General features: G+C 36.3%; 1 protein-coding gene across 1 annotated transcript; it reads right to left on the bottom strand.

Annotated features, from left to right (window-relative positions):
• Positions 1 to 35: 35 nt before the first annotated feature.
• On the bottom strand, positions 36 to 4,985 carry LOC113319085 (mitochondrial-processing peptidase subunit alpha-like). Its single transcript, XM_026567375.1, has 13 exons — positions 4,843 to 4,985; positions 4,508 to 4,735; positions 4,108 to 4,404; positions 3,842 to 4,009; positions 3,561 to 3,728; positions 3,378 to 3,458; positions 3,070 to 3,136; positions 2,845 to 2,942; positions 1,150 to 1,222; positions 982 to 1,052; positions 806 to 855; positions 480 to 592; positions 36 to 364 (listed from the first exon to the last, which is right to left on the bottom strand). Exons 1-13 carry the CDS (start codon positions 4,882 to 4,884, stop codon positions 318 to 320), a joined length of 1,503 nt encoding a protein of 500 aa, XP_026423160.1. The 5' UTR covers positions 4,885 to 4,985; the 3' UTR covers positions 36 to 317.
• Between the last annotated feature and the right edge of the window lie 6,723 nt (positions 4,986 to 11,708).

The following is an 11,708-nucleotide window of genomic DNA, read 5'->3' as shown; positions in this document are numbered from 1 at the left end:
GTTTTGTTCTCTTTTTGGTTGACTAGTGTTGCCCGTTTATTTCTCTTCTACTTCTTAATTTAGTTTACTACTTGTCATTGTCAGTACATCATTATATTTTAGACACTACTACTACAACTTTCACTTCTCAGAACCCTCTATGATATTGTCACAGATTTGGATGAATTTTTGGATATACAAAGAAATTGAGTGTCTTACTACCTTCTACATATATCAAGATTTAGAAGATTGTTTTTTATGACTACACATTGAGGAAATAGAAAAACATTGTGGCTCAAGACTAGAGTGCCTTCTCTCAGTGTGTACCCTTTTTCATATCAATTGAAGCGCCTTGAGATGGTATCATAGCTCTCAAGTTTTGAAACTGTCAGAAAAAAACAATGAAACAGGAGAATCAATAAAGTTACAATAAATATAGACTAGACTAAATGTCGAAAGTGAATAGGCGTAAGATTTGTGGCAAAGGTTCGTAGATTTACCTTGTCCATGTGCTGCCATAGTGAGTGGAGAAGAAATAATCCTTTGGGCAATGGAAGCAATATCATCCAAGGTAACTGCGTCTATTGCATTCAAGAAATCTTCAACAGGTTTCCTGCAAGTAGTAATTCCTCCACATAAAACTTTGATGAAACATTGTACTTTTCCCCAAATGTAAATCAAGGTTTTCTGGTAATTCTAGTGAGTATGTTAAAGAAAATGGATCGCCCATTTTAAGCAGGGTAGAAGCTTAGCCATAAAGACGAAATAAAAGACAGAACAACAAAGATAAAACTATGCACAAGAGTGTCAATAAAGCAGTCCATACCTCTCTCCATAGGTCAATATCTGTCGCCCTATATCTTCTGATGCAACTGTCTGGAGAAATTACAAGATTCAAAAATGTGAATAGAAGGATAGCAGACTTATGTGTATAAGCATGCTACTATATAAATGTTGCGAGTTGTACTTATAAATAAGAATAAATAAGAAAAGGATTCTTACTCTTGATTCCATATTCATCAGGACTGCAGATTTAGCTGCCTCCTTTGCTCTGTTTAGTTCGCACTCTTTCACTGCCAAGAAAGAAGTAACTTTCAAATACTATTCCAAAGATTGACACATCTAACCCAAGAAACCAGACTATTGAAAAAGATAAAGAGTGGAGCAGACCATCTCCTGGTGTGGCAACATCCTGAAATTCTCTTACTAACAAATTCACAGCTAGAAAAACATACTCGGAATCCTAATACATGAAAAGAAAAGAAAAAATCAGTCCAAAAGGTCATTCACGTAATAATAACATTTATGTATGGTGCATACAAGTCAACATATGACAACTGACCAATACTTGTTGCCCATAAGAATACTATGATCACAAAGATGCAAACAAAATGTAGTTGCTAAAGTATGTGTTTAACTAAATACAAAACGCAGGAATGTATATAACATTTATTTATATGATTGAACTCTGAAAAATAGTTGAAGACTTAACCTAATCCCCGGTTATGTAAAGCCAGCAGATGTGAAAGTTAAAAAAGAAAAGCAAAAAACAGCAGCGTCAATATAAAGACATTCTTATTGAAACACATACAAGCCAATCTTGAACAGAGTCTTGACAAAAATATGACTCCGGGCAAAGATTGAGTTGATTATCTTAGTGAGTTTGTATTTCTAGAGAAAAACCAAAATCCTCTTTTGAGTAGATTTCTGATCCATGTATATATCTTATTCTAACCTCTCCTTAATAGTGCATTTGACATAGAAGATTAACCAACTCTTTTATTTGATTACTTCTGACAATAATAACAATAAAAAAATGGATCAGATGGCTGCATAACAGTGTTTAAAATAGCGAAAGCGTAAAGCGACGCGCTCACTTAGTAAAGCGTAAAGCGCTATTAAAAAGCGTTAGTAAAGCGCTGCCCCGCAAAATATGTTGTAATATTAAGAAATAAATACTTATAGATGTAAATGAAACTTCCTAGCAGAAAATCATAAAATCCGTATGAAACCAAGTTGTGAATGGAAATTAAGAAGTTCTGAAACCTAACAAAGGGAAATAAAGAAGTTCTGAAACATAACAAGGGGAACAGTTAAACTAGTAAATAGCAAGAATGTCAGCATCATCCAAATCTTCCTCAAAGTAACCATCATCATCACCATGCCGAAGAAGAAGGGGCAGATACTAGAAGAAGATAGGGCGATAAAATATAAGGAGAAGAAGCAACATTTTCTTCTTATAGAATATAGAAGTTTAAGAGATCTGTTCAGGTTTTTTTATCGTATAGTATAAGAAACAGGGCCTATTATTTTACTGGGCTATGATTAAAGCCCATTTCCTAATATTAACCTAATTTCATAGCGCACGTTATGAAGCGTTTTGGAACTGAGGCGTCAAAAAGCCCCCAGAATGCTTTTTTAAACACTGCTGCATAATTCGTACTACGCTGGGGTATGACTCATGAGGTACTTGATTACCTGATACAAGTTGTAAAGGACGATGGTAGTGCGGTCGAAAAGACGGACAGATGAAAAGCTTCATCAATTTGGATGGTTTATATTTGGTTTAGTTCCTAATGATCAACATGGACCCATGACTCTACAGTAAAGATCAAGTTGCAACTCCATCCAATATCACCTCAAGATTATAGATTGCTTCTTCATTCCAAAGTAAACTTAAAACTAATAGACAATAAAATGAAAGTTCAAACTTCAAAGTAGTGAATATGCAACTAATAGATCAAATTTTCGGAGCAATCTAATAATTAATAAATTCAACGGGAAAACAGATAAACATAGAGTTTGACACAATGACAGCAAACAACGAAAATCATATGAAGAGAAAACATATATAGATGTACTTACAATTGTAGTATGAATGCCAAAAAGACCACTTCTATCGTATATGGCGTTGAATGCTGTAAATGATTGTGTTTCTGTATGTTTATTTAGGACACGGCGATCTGCTCATGTAAGAGTGTCAAAGAGTATCAGTATACATAAAACATGGGAAAAGGAAGAAAGGAACATAAATTTTCATTGTCTACTCTTCGTGTCAATTAAATTGAACAAAAGTAAGACATAACTTACATAATCGTGAGTACATTCCTTTCCCTGGACCCCCTTGCGAGAAAGAGCCACCACCTCCCATGAGAAACTGCAAGAGGATGACATGTTAGTTTTATCTTGACATTGGGAAGATAAAGAAAGGGATAGAGGAACATCCAAAGAACAACAGGAACAGTGAAGAAAGAAAAATAAATAACACAATTCTAAGTGCACTTTGGATAAGCTGACTTATCTCGCACCCACGGAATGATTCAAAAATGGGCGTTAAAAACAAAAAAAATCAAAGGGTGCAAAGTGCAGTCTGGATTGACAAGATCAAAATTCAGGACCTGAAGGACAGTCAATTGCATACACTCCTTTTCTGCTTGCCAGCCACCGGGAATTTCAAAAGCAAAAGCTATATCTGTGGTCTGCAATCAAAACAGGGAGGAAAATATATTAGAAAAGGTAAGAATCACTGATAAATTGCTTGCTATGGAGCCCAAATGAATAAGATATATCAATTTACACACCGGTGTTTCAGCATGACAACGAAACTCTCCTCCAATATAAACAGATTTTGGCTTCATTGGATGAGGCACCGCAGGAAGGTCTGATAGAAGTGGCTCCGCAATAGATAAGAGCTCCTCGTGATCAAGTCCATACGCAGAAAGTACAATACGAGGAGCTGTGTAATTTTCCTGAAATGCTCAGTGCAATATACAGTCTAAAATTAGAATGAACCCAAGACTCAAACAAATAATAGGGTATATAAAAGTAATAAAAGACATAATGTTAAGGATCTTGAACTTACAGCAGCAAATTTCTCCAAGAGATCTCCATTTAATCTATCTACTGCATCTTCAGGAGCCAAAAGGGGATTCGCAAGTGCACCAGTGTATCCAGTAGAATGAAGCGCTTCCAAAAGTAACCCCTGAGGATTATTTTTAAGTTCCTGAATGTCTTGTTTCACCTTATCGAACTGCAGTAACAGAAACAAAACTTCCATAAACATCAATTACAAAAATCTCACAACATCATTTAATCAGTCCACAAGACACCACCAAAACAACAAAATACCTGTTCCTTGAGATCCCAATCAAGGAACACAGGGTTTCTCACAGAATCCACAAGCAACTCCACCATCTGAGGTGCATAAGTCTTCAACGCATCATAAGTATAACCCATTTGCTCACGAGAAGCCGAAGCAGTCACATGTCCACCAATTGCCTCCACTTCTCTCACAACCCTCAAATGACTCCTGTTCGCAGTACTCTTAAACGCCATACTCTCTAACAAATGTGTACACCCACATGTACTCGGTGTCTCATAAATCGAACCACTATCAACATAAAATCCAATCGACGCAGTAGGACCCTATAACCAAAGAAAACAACCCAAACACACACACTGAACTCAACATCACAACACAAAACCAAAATAAACAAAATTCAACCTAAAAAGTAAAATTCGACATTACCGTAGAATCCTGCGATGCAATGCGTACACCATTAGGTAACGTTGTCATCTTAGTCACAGATGGTTTGACATAATCAGGTAAGGGAGATGGATTGATAACTCCAGGTAAAGGGAAATTAAGAGGAGGTAGGGTTTTAGAGTTTTCTCCAGTAAGCCAGTTAAAGAAACTTCCTGAAGAAGGTGCTGAAGCTACAGAAGCTGATGTCGCGAACCTATTCTGACCGTAACCCTACATTTTTAATCAATCAATCAATTAAAAAACAAAAAGAAATAGGAACCTAGATCGATCAATGTGAGAGTAGACCTAAATGAAGTAAGATTGTGGTTGAGGATTACCTTGAGAGCTCCTCGGAGCCGAGAACTTGAAGCTCTGTACATGATTGCTGGTTTGTGATGGTGAAATCAGAAACCCTAGAGGGGGATTTTGTCGAGGGTTTTTGAGTTTTTCTTCTGTGTGTAGAGAAGAGAGAGACTGTGTTTTGGGAGACTGTGTTTTGGGAGACTGTTTTACTCGGTCTTTTCATCAATGTTCGGAAACGGGTTTGGATATGGGTCAGTTAGAGCAAGTATGGACCTTTGTTATTTGGGTCCGGAAACTCAATTTTTCAGCAATAGTGGCAGCCAAAAGTGAGTTTCCGGAGAGCTTCTACATTGGTGTTTTTTTTTAATAAATAAACCAGGACATAAGCATGAGGTTACATCACGAAAAAACAGAACACAAAAACATTACACAAGGTGACTTCCAAACAGTTCATAACTTCGTAACCAGAATCGCTTCCAACCAGAATTTCGTAGTAGCCAGAATCCCATAACGTAAATCCAGTAGTAGTGGTCGGGTGTTGTACAGTAACAGTAACTCTAAAACTAACAGTAACAGTATCATCCGGCATACATACCGGTGATTTTGGATGGTTGAAACATGATCCACAACTCGGTAATTTTTTTCTTCAAAAGATTCGATAATTTTTTCCTCCAAAAGGAGATATGACTGAAGACCAAAAGTGAGCTCCATCTTCCGCAGCTCGCCGAAAAAGTCATCAAAACCTTTCAACTCGCTTGAGAAATAGATATCAACCTTGGGGTACCAATTCTTCCGAAGAAGATCGTCACCTTTCTTGAGCCACAAAAATATCAGAATCAAATCAACAACCCCTACTAACAGAACTACAAGAAGGATTAAAAGCACACGAGTAAGAGCAATCACTAAGCCGATCTGAGACAGAGATTCAATAACCCCAGGAGCAAAACCGAACTCTCCTTTTACAGAGAAATCAAAGACCCACCGGAGATAATGATCGCTGATTAGAACACAACCCACTACCTCTTGCAACTCAGGATCTTGAGATTCATCAAAATATTTCAGTTGCCGGAGAAGCTTGCCGTGAAAGAAATGGTCGCTGCAAATCACTGTTATTTCACCATCACAAACACAACATACATATAGATATGATCTTGTTAAAACCCCTTCATAATAGCCGGACAAGCCAAAAACCAGAAGAGGAACAAAACCAAGACTGAAAATTATAAAACAAGCCGTAAACATTGAAAAAAGATTACAGACTACCACATAAACACTACTACAAGCTAATAAAGCGAAACACGGAAGAGATCTGCTCAGATCTGCTCCCGAAGAAGCCGATATGAGCAGAAAAGGGGACGTCGGCGGAGGGTTTCTCGTTAGGTTCAGAGAGAGAGAGGGTTTTAAGACATTTCATGAGAATCTATATTGGTGAATCTATATGTTTCTTGTGTGGCTGCACTTTTAAGACATTTCATGGTATAAAATCATAAATATTTGGAGAAAGTTTCATCGCAACCGATAAAATTTGTATCTCTTGCAGTGGAAAATATGGAGAAAGTAAAGAGACAAAGAGAGGTTTCTATTGATCAGGATAATAGAGTTACATGGATACAATATCCTTTATATATATGTAAAGGGAAACCCTAGGTTCCTAGTCGGGACGCACATCCGTGGGCTGTAAGCCCTACAACACTCCCCCTTATGCGGTCCAATAGAACTCCGTATACAGTGCTTCACATAAAATTCTTCGAATATAGTTCTTCAAATGTTGTCTTCTCCTTGGTGACTTGTGCTGAAATCAATTGCCTCATTAAAACTTTGATAAGGAAAATCCCAGTGGGGAAAACCTTGGTACAACTCTCACATGTAGTACTTCTTATGTTGTCTCGTACTTTACATGTAGTTCATCACTTGCAATACGATCTTCAAAGATCGATGAGTCTAAGTTAATTGTCTCGTTAAAACTTCGTCAGGCTAACCCAGAGGGATAAAACCTGAACTAAAGAAAAAGAGTACAATATTAAGTAAACTTAGAACATAGTTGGATGCATATACGTTGCCTCATTAAAACCTTGACAAGGAAAACCCAGTGGGATAAAACCTTGACGAAAGGAAAACAGTATAAAGTGACAGATGCAAGTAAAGGTGATCCGTTGCAGATTATCACTTTGGTCCGTTGAAGTTGACTAGTTTCTTCACAACTCCTAAGGCAGAAGATCCTCGTGGGAAAGACAATAGCCTTAGCTGGGAAATTACATTCCGGGTGTTTGTTGTTGTCTCATTAAAAACCTTGCCGAGTAACAAAACCCTGTGGGAAAAAGCAACCTCGGTGAAGGAAAATAGTTCAACATACCATTAGATGCTCCCCCTGATGTCAGATAATTTTCATTAGTCTAATGCATTCAAAAGGAGTTTATCACACTTTACTTTGGTGACTTGAATGTTTATAAGACCATGTTGTTGATTCTTGAAGTTACGTTGCTTAAGAGAATACCGCGTTTCATTTCTTTGATTCAGATATTTTCAGTAAGATCAAGGTGATCCATGTGTCTTCAACGTTGAACATACTTGATGTTTTTAGTGTTGTCTCGCTAAAACCTTGTCGAATAACAAAACCCTTTGGGAAAAACTATTCTCGATCGAAGGGAAAAAGAGTACGACACATCTTCAATTTCGAAGTAAAATATGTCGACATCATATCCTTGGATCTTCGCTCTGATGTCGGCATCTCCCCCTGATTACTTTCAGAGTTGTTCCAGACAGTTCCTTTAGTCATGTACTTTCAAATCTGAATATCGGTAATGACTTAGAAAATAGTCTACCATATCTCCCCCTGATTACTTTCGTTGGAGAAGAGATTATTGTTCCTTCATAATCAACAACCTTTGGATTGCAGTTCCTTTAGCATTTCTTTTTATATCTTTGCAGGGATAAAACAAACTCATGTCAATGGTTACTTTTAAGTACATGATTACATTCATTGTACCATTCCAAAGACGTTGTGTTGGCGTTGAGCTATATCTAGCTAACAAGTTCCCCGAGGATGTAAAATTTAATCGAGTATATTACGATACTAAGTACAACAATGCGTATATTGTACTTAGATATGGGAATTTCATCCCCAACACATCTTCGTCATCTTCCTTTAGACGAAATGGTCACTTACTAACATTTGAACCTCGACTAATCATGGGAGTGCTATCAGGATGCATATCTTTATTAAATTGCCTGACAACTTTAAACATATGCAAACTGGTGGAATAATATACCACAAGCTCAGTATTCGGTCGAGCTTTCCCCAAAATTTTCATCTAAAATTCGGATTTTAAATATCTTTTAAGGTCTCTTATTACATCAAGAGTACCCATCATGTCTGTATCATCGACATAGATAGCTGCAATTCCAAAGCAGGAACTTTCTTGTGAATACGCAATGAAAATAACTTACTTGTCTATCCCCTCCAAATCAAATAGTCACTTAGACGGGTATACCACATCCGCCTGATTACTTCAATCTATAAGTGAGTGTTATATCTAACTGCAAACGCACTTTGTGGTTTAGAGTCACTTGATTTGGGAAACAAAAGGCTATCAAGTACTTTTGTAAATATCTGCTATCTCTTGATTCTTTTAGAGATTCGTAACAACCACATACATATGCTGCATTTCAAGTCCTTTTGAAATTACCAAGATAACTAAGTAGCGGAATGCTATAACGTTCATTAAAAGAAAATAATTACAGAGCTTTGTGAGAAACCTCGCGCCACAAGGTGAGTCTTTATCCTTTAAGACTTCTTTCTTCTCATTATGCTTTGTGACAAATTAATCATGTATGTCCAATAGGATTTACACTTGGTTGGTTAGCACTACCACACCAAATACCTGTATATTTGTCAAAGAACCAAGTTTTACCTGGATTGCATAGGCCAAATATGCTCTTCGTTGACATTGAGCAACAAGGAGCTTGGTTTGATCTTATCTTGCTCTATTTTCTTAAGCAAGTGTATATGAAATTAATCATCAATATGCTCGCATGATCTTTCCATTGACTCGTGAGCATTCTCATAATCTACTTGGGATGTCATTGTTCTCTGGAATCATTAAACTTCGGAGCGTCCTCCAGTTTGATTCATGGACATATTCAGATACAATCTTATGAGATGATTTCTGATGATATAAGTAAGTTGTGCCTTCCTCACCTACTTCCTTTCTAGGTGAGGATTGATCGAACCAAGTGGTCCCTCCACCTTCCTTTATGGAGCCACGGCCTCAACCACACTTCCACTAAGTGTAATTGAAACACCTTAGTCTATGGTGTATATCCCTTATTGAGGATTTGTAACCTTACGGGTAGGTTTGCAGCTGGTATGTGTGATCTTATCACTTTAGCGACATCAATGTACATTCTGAAAATCGATTATTTTTTCACTTCACATTTATATTTCTGGAGTACAAGAATCAATATGAAATACAGTGGGAACACACCACGACAATTCATGTCGTTCCCTTAGAAAATACTTTTTCTTATCTCCCCCTAATGACGGGAAGACTATCTCATTAAAGTGATAACCCGCAAACCTAGCGGTAAGAGATCTCCTGCCAAAGGTTTTAAAATACGGATAATTGTTGAGAGTAAATATCCAACAAAATTATGTAATCATTTTCGTGACCCATCATAGTACGTTGTGGACTCGTAATGGCACATATATAGTGCAACCAAAAATGTGTAAGAACACAAATGTCACGCTTATAACCAGTTACCAACTGGTACGCAAAAATAGTTGACTAATTGTGGGTTCTAAAACGAATAAGTGAATATGCGTATAATATTGCATATCCCCCAAGCATTTGTAGGAAGGTTGTTACGCATAACCTATCCTTAGACACCATATAACCTATGGTGGTAGCCTCTGCGAGACCATGGGGTATAGGATGCTCTACAATGATCCTATTAAACATGCAATATCCATCAAGTCCTTTTGATGGAAAATATCTAGCAATAACAAGGTTGGTGAGACCTTAAATTGTATAATATGTGCTAGAATTGTTTCAAAAACGTATAATTTCTTGTGAACAATAATTAATTCAACACTTCGAATTATCCATCAGAGCCATAATCACTTGAATGGACCGCATTCTGTATGGATATGTCCACAAATATAACCTTGTTTCTTTTGAAAAAAAATAGGTTGTTTACCATTTGCATCTTAGGATGGTCTCAATCCTTTTTACTAAAGAATGACTTTGTAAAATAAGTTACATGTTTTATTACTTTAAAGGCATAATGGGAGGGGAGGTGGTGTTTCCGGTACTTTAGAAAGAATTGATTATGAGAGATGTCGTGACTTTGCATTCTTTCAATCTTTGTGATTCCCATTTTCTTGTTAATTCAAATAAAAGGATGTCCATTTGAGTTCTTTCAAAACAAAACATCATATTACAACAAAGTGTCTTTATGGTTATGTCAAAACCTGAGTGAGTCAATTCCCAACATTATATTGTCAATTATCCAAGTATTAGTGATTTACAGTTCACTAGACTAATTGACTCATTATTTTCTCTAAAATGTGATTCCTTTTACAGTCGTTGGAGGTAATTTATAGATGCATTCTCATTCTCACGGTTAGTTTTCGTTCAATAACCGTTTGCACATACTTCGTAGAAACTTAACAAAGTGTGACTATCTCTTGATTCTTATAGAGCTCATGTAGCTTTTACTAATTATGCAACAAAGATTGAGCATTTTTTTCATTCGGCTATTATCTGTAATGATCCAATCATCGCATGGTATTACATAAGGAAACAATTCAATAAGCAGCTTAATATATTTCCTTAAGAGCTTCGTGTAATAAGTGGTGTGGCCTTATTACGTAACAAAAGAAAATTTATCTCATTTACTTTAGAGTGTTACAATTCATGAGGATGATATACTTTTCATCATAATGTACGAATGATCCTTTTATAACTCAAGTACGAGTATATCTCAGGTGCTTTAGAGTCTCATGGAAATGATATACTTTTCATTTCATAAGTACAAACTATGAATTTAGTTCTTTGCATAAAAAAGTTCTTTATTTTAACTTGAAAGAAAAAAAAATGTTTACTAAACTACCATACAACCAATAGTCCAGGATCAAATCATACAAAATTCAGTTGAATAAAGATAATTAATAAAAACTTAACAAAATGTAAGTATATCAATTGGGCAAGTTTCTTATTGCCACTGAAGTTGACAAGCGGGGGTATGGCCTTCTTTTAACATATAGTGAGTTTGTTGTCATTTGAACTCTCTATATATCTTGTAGTTGGCTGCCTAAAACTAATGTCCATTGATCTCAATGCCTTTGTTTACAAACTATTGCTTTTCAACGTCATTGTTTTCACATTTCTACACAGAGCACATAATTTAACATATCATTAGAAGACTAGGCCATTTCCATTGAGCACAAAAAACAAGGTATCATTGAGGAACCATTTATATTGAAATCTTTACCTTTACCCATTCACATAATCATAATAACATTCATAAGATTATGTAGATGTCATGTCTACAAAGTTCAAAAGATAAGCGTTATACTTCGTAGTCTAATTCCCTAATATTATGATCATGTAATCACGTCTCACTACTAGAGTAATATATCCAATACACAGCTTCGTAGTTATGTTTTCAATATAGCACGACTTGAAAGATACCTTAGGAATGAAACAGTTCAAGTCAATATTACTGACCTCAAGAGGAAGGATGATGTCGTCGTTTTAGCTCGTTACTTCTTCACTTTCTTCAGGTCTTCGAGTAATACTTGTCTGTCTCAACATTCCTCGACTTTCTAGTCTAACCTAAACGAAGTTGTCTCTAGTACATAATCAAGCGATTCTTAGATGAGATTTGACTCAGTAAAATA

Source organism: Papaver somniferum, chromosome 10 (genome assembly GCF_003573695.1).
Source record: "Papaver somniferum cultivar HN1 chromosome 10, ASM357369v1, whole genome shotgun sequence".
Lineage (NCBI taxonomy): Eukaryota > Viridiplantae > Streptophyta > Magnoliopsida > Ranunculales > Papaveraceae > Papaver > Papaver somniferum.
The sequence above is the reverse complement of the archived record's forward strand: the minus strand, read 5'-3'. Positions and strand labels throughout refer to the sequence as shown.

Bases quoted from the DNA above. Each gene is read 5' to 3' on its own strand.
- LOC113319085 (XM_026567375.1), bottom strand. From the start codon at position 4,884: ATGTACAGAGCTTCAAGTTCTCGGCTCCGAGGAGCTCTCAAG. The intron at 856-981 runs GTAAGAATCCTT...TAATTTCTCCAG, and splicing joins TGATGAATATGGAATCAAGA to ACAGTTGCATCAGAAGATAT. The intron at 593-805 runs GTATGGACTGCT...TACTACTTGCAG, and splicing joins ATATTGACCTATGGAGAGAG to GAAACCTGTTGAAGATTTCT.